The 14,409-nt window shown below is 37.4% G+C and overlaps 1 protein-coding gene across 4 annotated transcripts in view; it reads right to left on the bottom strand.

Annotated features, from left to right (window-relative positions):
• The window catches only part of MIOS (meiosis regulator for oocyte development), a 45,652-nt gene that overhangs the window by 5,689 nt on the left and 25,554 nt on the right, over positions 1-14,409 (bottom strand). For all 4 annotated transcript variants that reach the window (XM_014854387.3, XM_044766776.2, XM_070508960.1 and 1 more), the window contains 2 exons: positions 6,823-6,975; positions 5,388-5,592 (listed from right to left, as the gene is read on the bottom strand). In XM_014854387.3, coding sequence (XP_014709873.1) covers positions 5,388-5,592; positions 6,823-6,975 — 358 coding nt within the window. The remainder of the gene's footprint in view (positions 1-5,387; positions 5,593-6,822; positions 6,976-14,409) is intronic.

Here is a 14,409-nt window from a genome sequence, read left to right as displayed (position 1 = left end):
CTCTAAAGACAAACACAGGTTCAGAGTGAAGGGATGGAAGACGATACGCCATGCTAATGGCAAACAAAAGAAAGTAGGTGTTGCCATACTTACACCAGACAAAGCAGACTTCGAGATACAAAAGACAACGAGAGACAAAGAGGGGCAGTATATAACAATAAAAGGGATAGTCCACCAAAAGAAAATAACTCTTATGAATACATATGCACCTAACACAGGAGCACCAAAGTATATAAAGTACTATTAACAGACCTAAAGGTAGAAATTGACAGCAACACAGTAATAGGAGGGGACCTCAACACTTCACTTACTTCAATAGATAGATCATCCAGACAGAAAGTCAACAAGGAAACAGCCTTAAATGAAACACTAGACAAGATAGATTTAATATATTTATATAGAACATTCCATCCCAAAACAGCAGAACACACATTCTTCTCGAGTGCACATGGAACATTCTCAAAGGTAGACCATATGTTAGGAAACAAGGGAAGCCTCAATAAATTTAAGATGACTGAAATCATATCAAGTATCTTTTCCAACCACAATGCTATGAAACTAGAAATCAACTACTAAGAAAAAGCTGGAAAAGTCACAAATAGGTGGAGACTAAACAATATGTTACTGAACCACGATTGGATTGAGGAAGAAATCAAAGGAGAAATAAAAAAATACCTAGAGACAAATGAAAATGAAAACACAACATACCAACTCTTATGGGATGTAGAAAAGTGATACTAATAGGGAAATTTATAGCAAAACAGGCCTACCTCAACAAACAAGAAAAATCTCAGATAAGTAATGTTAAACTACACTTAACAGAACTAGAAAAAGAACAAACAAAGCCCAAAGTCAGCAGGAGGGAAATAAATAAAAAGTACAGTAGAAATAAATGAAGCAGAAACTAAAAAAACAGTAGAAAGGATCAATGAAACTAAGAGCTGCTTCTTTGAGATTAACAAAATTGACAAACCCTTAGCCAAACTCACCTAAGGAAAAAAGAGAGAAGGTTCACATAACTAAAATTAGAAATGAAAGAGAAGGAATTACAACAGATGGCACAGAAATACAAAGGAGTATAAGAGAAAACTATGAAAAACTATATGCCCACAAATTAGATAACCTAGAAGAAAAGGATAAATTCTTAGACTCATCCAACCTCCCAAAACTGAATCAAGAAGAAATAGAGAATCTGACCAATAGACCAAGCACAAGTAAAGAGATTAAAATAGTAATCAATAACCTCATAAAAAACAAATTTCAGGACCAGGTCACATCTCTGGAGAATTCTACCAAACATTCAAAGATTTTATGCCTATCCTTCTCAAACTATTCCAAAAAATTGAAGAAGATGGAATGCTTCCTAACTCCTGATATCAAAATGAGAGAAGGACAATACAAAGAGGGAAAATTATAGGCCAATATGGCTGATGAACATAGATGCAAAAATCCTCAACAAAATTCTGGCAAACAGAATACAGAAATACATTAAAAGGATCATACACCATGATCAAGTGGAATTTACAGCAGGGACACAGGGATGGTTCAACATCTGCAAATCAATCAAGGTGATAACCACATTAACAAAATGAGGAATAAAAATCCCATAATCATCTCGATAGGCGCAGAGAAAGCATCTGACAAGATCCAACACCCATTTATGAGAAAAACTCTCAATAAAATGGGTATAGAAGGAAAGTAGCTCACCAGAAAATAAAAGCCATAGGTGAGAAACCCATGGCCAACAGCACACAATGGTGAAAAACTGAAAGCCTCTGAGAACAGGAACAAGACAAGGGTGCCTACACTCACCACTCCTACATAGTACTGGAGGTTTTTGCCAGAGCAATTAGGCAAGAAAAAGAAATAAAAGGTATCCAAATTGGAAAGGAAGAAGTAAAACTCTAGAAGTAAAACTCTATTTGCAGATGACACGATTCTATGTATAGAAAACTCTAACAAATCCACCAGAAAACTATTAGAAATAATAACCAACTACAGCAAACTTGCAGGGTACATAATCAACTTACAAAACTCAGTTGCCTTTCTATCTACTAACAATAAACTACCAGAAAGAGAAGTAAAGAACACAAGCCCATTTATTATCACAACAGAAAGAATAAAATACCTAGGAATAAACTTAACCAAGGAGGTGAAAGACCTATACAATGAAAACAAGAAGACATTATTGAAAGATATTGAAGAAGACATAAAGAAATGGAGAGATATGCTGTGCTCATAGATTGGAAGAACACAGTTAAAATGTCCATATTACCTGAAGCAATCTACAGATTCAATACAGTCTCAACCAGAATATCAATGACACTCTTCATAGAATAGAGCAAAGAATCCTAAAATTTATATGAAACGACAAAAGACCCCAAATAGCCAAAGCAATCCTGAGAAAAAAGAACAAAGCTGGAGGCATCACAATCCCTAACTTCAAACTATGCTATAAAGCTATAGTAATCAAAACAGCATGGTACTCGCAGAAAAACAGGCACACAGATCAATGGAACAGAACTGAAAGCCCAGAAATAAAACCACATATCTATGGATAGCTAATCTTTGACAAAGGAGCCAAGAAAATACAATGAAGAAAGGAAAGTCTCTTCAAAAAATGGCATTGGGAAAACTTGACAGCCACATGCAAAAGAATGAAAGTAGACCATTATCTTTCGCCATACACAAAAATTAACTCAAAATGGATTAAAGACTTGAGTGTAAGACCTGAAGCCATAAAATTCCTAGAAGAAAATACAGGCAGTACACTCTTTGACATTGATCTCACCAGCATCTTTTCAAATACCATGTGTACTCGGGCAAGGGAAACAAGAGAAAAAATAAACAAAGGGGACTAATCAGACTAAAAACCTTCTGCAAGGCAAAGGAAACCATAAACAAAATGAAAAGACAACCCACAAACTGGGAGAAAATATTTGCAAATCATATATTTGACAAGGGGTAAGTTTTCAAAATATATAAAGAACCCATACAACTCAACAACAAAAAAAACCAAACAACTTGATCAAAAAATGGGCAGAGGATATGAACACACATTTTTCCGAAGAAGATACACAGATGGCCAATAGGCACGTGAAAAGATGTTCAAGATCACTAACTATTAGGGAAATACAAATCAAAACTACAATGAGTTATCGCCTTATACTTGTTAGAATGGCTAGAATTACCAAGACAAAAAAATAAAAAATACTGAGAGGATGTGGAGAAAAGGGAATCCTCATACACTGCTGGTGGGAATGAAAACTGGTACAGCCACTATGGAAAACAGTATGAAGATTCCTCAAAACATTAAAAATAGAAATACCATATGATCCAGCTATGCCACTAATGGGTATTTCTCCAAAGAACTTGAAATCAACAATTCAAAGAGACTTATGCATCTCTATGTTCACTGTGGCATTATTCACAATAGCCAAGACATGGAAGGAACTCAAGTACCCACTGACTGATGAGTGGATAAAGAAGGTGTGGTATATATATACAATGGAATACTACTCAGCCATAAAAAAGACAAAATTGTCCCATTTGCAACAACATGGATGGATCTTGTGGTATTACGTTAAGCAAACTAAGCCAGACTCAGAAAGACAAACACCGCATGATTTCACTCATATGTGGAAGATAAATAAACATATGGATAAAGAGAACAGATTAGTGGTTACCAGAAGGGAAAGGGGTTGGGGAGTGGGCAAGAGGGGTAAAGGGGCACATACCTATGGTGAGAAATAAAAACTAGACTATTGGTGGTGAGCACAATGCACTCTATACATAAACTGATATATAATAATGTACACCTGAAATTATCAATGTTATAAGCCAATATAACCTCGATAAAATAATTTTAAAAAATTAAGCCTCCACAGTAGAGAGCTTGAAATGTTTTATGACTTAATTTTCTTCAAATTCTAGAAAATTGTTTTTATCTTTTCTTATCTATTTCAAAAATAGAAAAGGTTGGAAAGCTAATATTTAGCAAAAATGAACAGCATTCAGGCCATTAAAGTTTCCCAAAGCTTATGGTCTAAAAGGTGTATTAAATTTATTTCTGTGTATCTCAGTTCACACAAAATTTATTTACGCTATATTCTGCCTCCTTGTTCTTTCATCTGTAGTAGATTTTTACTCACAATTGTTATTTTCTATTTTTTAGTATCAGGGCTATAAAAACAAGTGATCAACATACAACTTATAAAATGAAAATCCTTGATTAAAATCTAAATCAAAATTAACATGTGCATTTGAAAACATTACATATTGCCTGTCAAAAAAAAAGGTATCAAGACTGAAAAATACTCAGCCAACGATACCAGCAAATCTCTTTCAGAGATGTCAATCTAACAATAAGATAGACTATTTACATGAACCAGCTGCAGAAGAGAACTGCAAAATTTCACAACTAGAAAGGATTTCCCACTCCAACACTTTATATGAAAGAGGGCTAAAATACCTCTCAGGGTCACGAACTGAAAATCACAAAGCTAGAACTAAAACAGGCATTCTGACATTATATCCAGTTCTTTATTCATTGTTCAATTACACTAATACGCAAAATAGTCAAATATTTTTAATTAAAATTTAGTATCATTTTCAAGTTATATAAATAGCTGGAATTTTTCTAGCCGTTGGGTATATTATATTCAACTACCTACTGTTCTCAAAATTTTTTCTATATGTTTACTATAAACAGTAAATAATAACCCTAATATTTCTAACCATTAAAAAATACTTGTTTATACACATATGTCTAACCATTAAAAATGTATACTTACATGTACACATTTATATATATATATATACAAAAATATACATATTTATGTATATGTATATAAATATATATATTTAATAGGTAACTAACAAATATAGAAGCAGCAGCACCAAAACCTAGAAGGAAGGGTCTCTGACTTGTAGGTTAATAATTTCTCTATGTATTTCACAGGATGTTTTTGAAGATTAAATAAGAAAACATGTGAAACTGCTTTGAGACTATCAAAAGCTCTTTATGCAAACAAGGTATTGGTTAATAGACGAGGGCACAACAACTTTCAAACATAAAATGTGAGGGAAGTCTTCTCAGAAAAAGTGCTAAGAAAATGGTATAAGATTACTTAATATTCAAGCGCTTCTCACAAACTTTAAATTGGCCAGCATTTGTGAGATGACCTGAGATATCAGGGATATAGATTTTACTTTCAATGAAGAGATTTTATAAATTATAGGGAACATAAAAATCTTCAAGCCAGCAAAGTGGCTCACTCTGAGAAATAATATAAACTCAATCTAGTATGTCTTTTATTTACAACATTAAATCAATTATGGAAGAATAATTCCAACTCAGAAAAGTATACTGTAGAATTCTGTCATACCAGGACAGCTAGAGACAGGCGTTCCCATATTAATGAGGCAAAGTGCACATCGAGGAAGGGGTTTTCGACAGCCAGGGCAACTTGTGACTTTCGATTTTGTTGGCGAGCCACTGACACCATACTGACTGAAACCTCTCCCCTGATGAGGGACAGTGGAGCAGCTATAGGAGATAGACTTGCCACAGAAATTGCAACTCACAAACACCTACAAGACAAATGAAAGGAGGAATAAATAGAATGTAACATTTATAAATAAAATTTAAAAATTCAAAGTTTGATCCTAAAAAATTACTTTTGAATAATTTTTTAAACTTTATATTATGAAATAATTTGTTATCTGCTAAGTTTGACTAGCTCTCAATTAAGATTTGCACTTAGCAGTTACGTTACTTGAGTACTTCTGTTACCTTTGTTTAGTTATATTCTTCCTAATACCACTGACGTCCATGAAAAAACTTGGAAACATTAGATCCCAACATTTTACAAATAAGAAGGACTTTACAGTTCACACTGGGACATTACCAAATATCCCTCTATGACTTCTATGATTCCAAAGTTCAATGATATAATCTCCTGAACAAAATTTTCTTCTAAAGAAAACACTCATTTCCTAAGATAAAAAGGAGTTAAGAATCTGGCAGTGGTAAATAATTAAAACTTTAGAAGAATAGCAATAGAACTGTTCATTTTGCTTTTACATCAAACTCCTAGGCTCTTAAATGCTTATCATATAGATTAGTAACAAATTTTATCATGGAATGTTATTTTACTAATAGTTGGGTTGTATAATATAATGTAAGCACTTATTTCTCAACTTTCTAAAATAAGGAAATAGCACCATCCAGTGCTCGCATTGAGGATATACCTGATATTTAATGTCTTAGATATGGTGTTCTTGTGTCATGTGCTTTATGAGATAATTGATCTGTTTCTTAAACTAATGCTAAAATTTAAAAAATTCCATGTGTAAGTAGACATAGATATATACTGTTAGAGAAAAAAACAAATCCTACCTTATTACATATAAATAGTACCAAAAACTTAATATATAAGTAGAATTTATAAGATCATATAGCAGTTTAGATTCTGAAAGGGTTTGGAATATCCTAGAAAACCTCAGACAGTCCTAGGATTGATTTAGGTTTACCTAAGATCCTCTAGGCCTGTAGTTTGCTCTCTCTCAGACTAAAGCTCAAGTCACTGAGATGATTATTAGGAAGTGGCAGGACCAAAAAAACAGGAAGATCAAGGACAAAGTACAGTCTGGAATAGATAAAGACTTCAATGGGAACTCAATATAAGGAAAAGAATGAGCTAATGATTTATTAAATTGAACTCCAAATTTTTCCTATGTAACATGCTGTAAACACTTCTATTTTGGCTGGACTATTGGGAACATGTTACAATTTGATTCTCTCCCGAACAACGTACTTACCTGTGCTAAAGGCTTGGAACTGGGATCCAATTTACTCCTGTGGATATCAAATTCAGCTCGTTTGTGCCAAAATCTCCAGGCATCTAATAAATTTCTATAATTCTCAATCCAGTACTGAACTCTTTCATCTTTAAGAACATCTAAAGGAGAACCCTAAAAAGAAACATGAATTATTTCAGTTGTTTAAAAATTTCCTGGTTGGGGCCAGCCCAGTGGTGCAGCGGTTAAGTTCACATGTTCCCACTTCAGCGGCCCAGGGTTCACCATTTCAGATCCTGGGTGTGGATATGGCACGGCTTGACAAGTCACGCTGTGGTAGGTGTCCCACATATAAAGTAGAGGAAGATGGGCACGGATGTTAGCTCAGGGCCAGTCTTCCTCAGCAAAAAGAGGAGGGTTGGCAGATGTTAGCTCAGGGCTAATCTTCCTCAAAATAAATAAATAAATAAATAAAAATAAAAATAAAAATAACATTTCCTGGCTAAGCCAGAGGATTCTAGGGAACACTTGACTATGAGTCACATGGAAGAAACAGGCCTCTTTTTTCCCAAAAGCTGGCTCCTAATGAGGATATAGATAAAATAATTGATGGAAGTTCTATTATTTTACTTTAAGTGGGCCTCTACTAATGACATAAATAAGTACTGTATATATCATTATACCTAGCCAGAGAAGTGTAATTCTCTTTATTTAAGTTTAAAGACCCCAGAAGCAAATAATTCACCTCCTGGCTGAATACAGTAAAAAGTGATGTGAACACTCTTTGTCCCCAAAATTAAAACCTCTGGGTTCACAAAATCTGTTTACTATCTAATCCAAATACTGCTCAATCACATTTAAAATAATACTGAACCTGGTCCTTCGTATCTAGCAATGTACTGTGAATTGAGATACTGTTTTGGTATACCTATTTATCTGAAAGTTAAACTTCTCTATTCTTTCTCCTGCCGTCAATTAAAACATACATTTATCACCTTAAAAATTAACAAAACAAAACCAAAAGTGTTCTTAGTTCTTTTGCCCCTAGGCCACAGTGAAAAGGAACAATTTCTTTTCCTTAAATTTACTTTAGATTTCTTCTCATTAAGAACTTCCATTTCTTGCTGTATTTCCCCCGGCAGCCAGGACATTCCATATTTCACCTATGCCTACTTTGGGCTTTCATAGACTGCTTTTAGCTCCATCCAGGATATCTTCCTTAACTTCACATGATGAAGAAAGCAGAGAAAGTCTTTACCTCCAATGATGCCATGGGCATCAATTTGAAGCCCAGTTTTGCCAGTTCTATTTTGGGGCCAGAGAGAAAGTGAAATGCTAGAGAGAACTTAGTATGCATGTTACTTATGGGAAAAGGGAAGAAACCTGTTAACAGCTAATAAAGACAATCTATCTTTAGACATTCCATCAGAATGGGAGGAGCCTATCTTTCACCTATTAATTAGGTATTAATTTCAATTACCAGAGTTAAATTTAGCTAAAAGACATGTGAAAAACTTTAAAGACTGGCACCTGAGCTAACAACTGTTGCCAATCTTTTCCTTTTTATTTTTGCTTTTTCTCCCCGAATCTCCCCAGTACATAGTTGTATATTTTAGTTGTGGGTCCTTCTAGTTGTGGCATGTGGGACGCCACGTCAACAGGGCCTGATGAGCAATGCCATGTCCGCGCCCAGGATCCAAACTGGTGACACCCCAGGCTGCTGGAGTGGAGCATGTGAACTTAACCACTCGGCCATGGGGCTGGCCTCCTGAAAAACTTTTAGTTGAGAATTTCATTTCTTAAAAAAAGTAAACATCTACGCCAGTCCTAATTATGACTAACCTGCCAGAACTAAGTACTAAAGCAAAATACAATCTCTGGTTTAAAAAGAAAATTCACAGAAAAATAAGAAATCCTCATAGCCCACTCTTTCCCGTCTAGGGTAGTAAGGATAAACTAAGGAAGAATTTGGTCAATTCGTATTTGGTAAGTCTTTTCTAGATCTGCCCTGAGAAAATCTAAAATCAATGTGCAACAAAATCTGCAGAGGAAACAGTTCAGAGATTAAGTCTGACCAAATTAGAAGGGCTTGGGAAACGCTTCGGGCTTTCAACAGATCCACAGTAACAGTATCAAGACCAAAGTGAGTAGCAAGTAACTGAATTCCCAAAAGCATTAACCAACAATCTTCAGAAAACGGTAAAAGAACCCAGGTCTCTACAATGGACTATACACAACGTCCAGTATTCAATGAAAAATCAGTAGACATAAAGAAATGGTAAACGTGGTGTGAAGTCAAGGAAAAAGGCAGTCAAAAGACACTAAACCTAAAATAACCTATATGTTAGAGTTAGCAAAGACTTCAATGCAGCTATTAGACATATATTCAAAGATTTACAGGAAAATAGTTTTTTAAATAGTGAACAGATAGGAATCTGAGCTGAAAAAATGTAAACTATACAAAAACTGAGATTCTAGAACCAAAAAGTACAATAACTGAATTAAGAATACCCCGGGGGCTGGCCCGGTGGTGCAGCGGCTAAGTTCGCACGTTCCACTTCAGTGGCCCGGGGTTCACCGGTTTGGACCCCGGGTGCGGATATGTCACTGCTTGGCAAGCCATGCTGTGGTAGGCATCCCACATATAAAGTAGAGGAAGATGGGCACAGATGTTAGCTCAGGGCCAGTCTTCCTCAGCAAAAAGAGGATTGGCAGCAGATGTTAGCTCAGGGCTAATCTTCCTCAAAAAGAAAACAATACCCTGGAAAACTTAACATCAGAGAGAAGGTTACAGAAGCATCGATGAACAAATCAATAGAATTTATCCAATTTAAAGAACAGATTAAGGAAAGATGGAAGGAAAATGAACAGAGCCTCAGACACCTGTGGGACAGTATCAAATGGTTTAACATATGTGTATTGAGTCCTAAAAGAAGAGGATGGGATTGAGGCAGAAAAAAAATTTAAAGAAATAATGCCTAAAAACGTTCCAAATCTGACGAAAAACACTGACTTACAGATCCAAGAAGCTCAGTGAACCACAATCAGGATTCAAAAAAACCCACAACTAGGCATCAAGGTTCAACTGCTGAAAATCAAAAAGAAATTTTGAAAGCAGCCCAAGGAAAATGAAACATTACATAAGGGAAATAAGAATAATAATAGCTGACTTCTCATCAGAAACAATGGAGGTCAGACTATGAAATCACATCTTTTAAAGTGCTGAAAGGAAAACAAGGGCAAAGTAGACATTTTCAGTTAAAATTAAGCGGAGAGAAATCTTCACTAGTAAATCTGCACTACAAGAAATGTAAAGAAAAAGATCAAAGGGAAATGATACCAAATGAAATCTGGGTCTATTGCAAGGAATAAACAGTATGAGCAATGGTAAATAAATACAAACGCCCATGTTTTCATGCTTCACATAATTTACATAAAAGACAACTGACTGTTCAAAGCACAAATACTAACACTGTAAGCTGGAGTGTATAACATATGTAGAGGTAAAATATACGACAATAGGACAAAGGAGGAGCATGTGGAAATGGAACTACACTGTCGTAACACTTGTGAAACGTGAAGTATGAAGCAAAAAGCAGAACATGTCAGATACAAGGTAAGAAAGGGAAAGAGTGAAGTACAAAGCATGATGTGTCAGGTGTGAAATGTGAAGTATAAGAAGGTAAAATGTGGACTGATGAGTTAACGATACATATCATCAGACCTAGAGCAACTACTTAAAAAAAAAGATAATCAAAAGGGATATAGCTAAAAAGCCAACAGATGAAATAAAACGAAACAGTGGAATATCCAATTAGCCCAAAAGAAGGCAGGAAAGGAAAAGGGGAACAAAAAGAAGAAGGAAAAACAAAAAGGAAAACAAACAGCAAAGGGGTAGACTTAATCTTGATCATATATACATATATATAAATGGAGGAAACATCCCAATTAAAAGGCGGCTGATTATCAGAATGGTTTTTTTTTAAAAGCAAGATCCATACACCACATCAACAAACTGAGGAATAAAACCACATGATCATCTCAATAGATGCAGAGAAGGCATTTGGCAAGATCCAACAGCCATTTATGATAAAAACTCTGAACAAAATGGGCATAGAAGGAAAGTACCTCAACACAATAAAGGCCATATATGACAAACCCACAGCCAACATCATACTCAATGGGCAAAAACTGAACGCCATCCCCCTGAAAACAGGAACGAGACAAGGATGCCCTCTATCACCACTCTTATTTAACATAGTACTGGAGGTCCTGGCCAGAGCAATTAGGCAAGAAAAAGGAATAAAAGGAATCCAAATAGGGAGGGAAGAAGTGAAACTCACTGTTTGCAGACAACATGATCTTATATATAGAAAACCCCAAAGAATCCATTGGAAAACTCTGAGAAGTAATCAACAAGTATAGCAAAGTTAAAGTTGCAGGGTACAAAATCAATTTGCATAAATCAGTAGCATTTCTATATTCTAATAATGAGCTAACAGAAAAAGAACTCAACAACACAATACCATTCACAATTGCAACAAAAAGAATAAAATACCTCGGGACAAATTTAACTAAGGAAGCGAAGGACGTATACAATGAAAATTACAAGGCCTTTCTGAGAGAATTGGATGATGACATAAGGAGATGTAAAGACATTCCATGTACATGGATTGGAAGAATAAACATAGTTAAAATGTCCGTTCTACCTAAAGCAATCTACAGACTCAACACTATCCCAATCAGAATCCCAATGACATTCTTTACAGAATTACAACAAAGAATCCTAAAATTCATATGGGGTAACAAAAGACCCCGAATTTCTAAAGCAATCCTGAGAAAAAAGAACAAAACGGGAGGCATCACAATCCCTGACTTCAAAACATGCTACAAAGCTACAGTAATCCAAACAGCATGGTACTGGTACAAAAACAGATGCACAGATCAATGGAACAGAATTGAAAGCCCAGAAATAAAACCACACATCTATGGACAGTTTATCTTTGACAAAGGAGCTGAGGGCATACAACGGAGAAAGGAAAGTCTTTTCAACAAATGGTGCTGGGAAAACTGGAAAGCCATATGTAAAAGAATGAAAATTGACCATTCTGTTTCACCATTCACCAAAATAAACTCAAAATGGATCAAAGACCTAAAGGTGAGACCTGAAACCATAAGGCTTCTAGAAGAAAACGTAGGCAGTACACTCTTTGACATTAGTATTAAAAGGATCTTTTCGGACACCATGTCTTCTCAGAGAAGGGAAACAATAGAAAGAATAAACAAATGGGACTTCATCAGACTAAATAGCTTCTTCAAGGCAAATGAAAACAGGATTGAAACAAAAAAACAACCCACAACTGGGAAAAAATATTTGCAAGTCATATATCTGACAAAGGCTTAATATCCAAAATATATAAAGAACTCTGACAATTCAGCAACAAAAAATCAAACAACCCGATCAAAAAATGGGCTGGAGACATGAACAGACATTTCTCCAAAGAAGATACACGGATAGCCAATAGGCACATGAAAAGATGTTCATCATCGCTGACCATCAGGGAAATGCAAATCAAAACTACACTAAGATATCACCTTACACCCATTAGAATGACAAAAATATCTAACACTAATAGTAACAAATGTTGGAGAGGTTGTGGAGAAAAAGGAGCCCCCACACTGCTGGTGGGAATGCAAACTAGTGCAGCCACTATGGAAAACAGTATGGAGATTTCTCAAAAAATTAAAAATAGATTGAGAGGATCCAAGATGGTGGCGTGAGCAGACTTCTTTGTCTCTCCCCCTTCGAATCTACAACTAACTGGACATTCATCCCTTGACAAAGGATATCTATATAGCATCTCAGGACGTCAGAGAGACCCACACTGCTGTACATCGGAAGGCGGAGGGACTTCCCTCCAGGAGGAGGTGGAAATAGGTGAAAACTCTCCAACCTCGACCCCCGAACAGCCTAGAGCCCGCGGGCGGCTTTCTTCCAGCAGACGCCACCAGAACATCGCCACACGCCAAGGGCAGGAGGGAGCGCACACCAGAGGAGCAACGGTGGAAACAGGTGAACAGAGCCCTACCTAAGCCCCCTGCAATTACACCTGAGCCCAGAGGGAAGCTCCAGAGTTACACACCGGAGGCCGTGGGGAAAACCCCTACCCATTAGCGGAGAGGTCCTGCCCAGCATCCACAACGCCTGGGGACCCCTGGAGAGAATCCCAAGTGGCACACCAGCCCGCCAGCTGCCGCCGCTGGCTCCTCTGACCGGGCTTTCACCCAGGAGGGGATCGGGACTACTGAAGATCTCCTGGGAGAGGTCCGGGGCTGGGTGGAGCTACAGCGGCTGGCAACACGGCCTGGGGGAGAAACTCTGAAGTTCCGTCCCGGAGGCAGGCAGGGTCTTTGCCTGCCATTACCAGAGAGGCCCCACCCAGCATCCACAACGCGGGGAGGGTCCCAAAGAGGAGAATCCCAGGCAGAGCAGCAGCCGACCAGCTGCTACTGAACTCAAGGTATCTGGCTATCACCCAGTCAGGGCAATGGGCTCCCCGAGATCCTAGGGGAGAGGACTGGGGCTGGGTGGAGTTCCAGTGACATGGCTCTGTGGCCCAGGGGGGAAACTCTACAGTCTCACAGAAGCCTCAGCGATAGCCTCTGCACAGCACTAGTAGAGAGCACCCATCTGGCAACCACAAGGCTGGAAGACCCTGGGACAAAAGTAGCATAGCCAGGGGAGCTAACCACAGACTGTAGAAAATGCCCATAGCTCTGCTGTGACCCATAGTGGACAAGTGAGATTTTGTGGGCGCCGACAGTGGCAGAGCTGCAAATATAAGTGACCCTGCCCCTGGCCACTGGGAAAGCCCATAAAACCGCTGCAGAACATAAGGAGGGAGCACGTCTAGGTGGTCTGTAATAGTAGGCACCAGCAGTCTGAAGCCCCCCTGTGACAGGCTCCACAGCTGAAGAGGGAACCCACAGGATCACTGTGACTGCGTGGAGGGGCCCAGGCACAGTTAGCAACAGCTGATAGGGTTCCTGGTTGGTGCAGTATAAACAGCTGTTCCCCCACCACACCAGTAGAAACAAGGGGAAGCAGTAACTAAACTCTATCTCTATGTGGAGGCACAAATCTACACCATCAAGCAATATGAAAAAATATATTAAATCTCCAGAACAGAAGGAAAATGACAAACACACAGAAAATAATCCCAAAGACAATGAAATATACAACCTAAATGATGATGACTTCAAAACAGCCATCATTAAAAAACTCAATGAGTTAAAAGAGAATTCAGATAGACAACTCAACGAGTTCAGGAGCTATGTCACAAAAGAGTTTGATTTACTATAAAGAAGAACCAAACAGAAATACTGGAAATGAAGAACACAATAGAGGAGATTAAGAAAAATCTAGACGCACTGAACAGTAGGGCTGATAATATGGAGGAAAGAATTAGCAATTTGGAAGATAGGAATATAGAAATGCTGCCAGCAGAGGAGGAGAGAGAGCTAAGACTAAAAAGAAATGAAGAAACTCTCCGAGAATTATCTGACGCAATTAGGAGATGCAACCTAAGGATTATAGGTATACCAGAG

Source organism: Equus asinus, chromosome 1 (genome assembly GCF_041296235.1).
Source record: "Equus asinus isolate D_3611 breed Donkey chromosome 1, EquAss-T2T_v2, whole genome shotgun sequence".
Taxonomy (NCBI): domain Eukaryota; kingdom Metazoa; phylum Chordata; class Mammalia; order Perissodactyla; family Equidae; genus Equus; species Equus asinus.
This window is presented reverse-complemented; position numbering and strand designations above follow the sequence as displayed.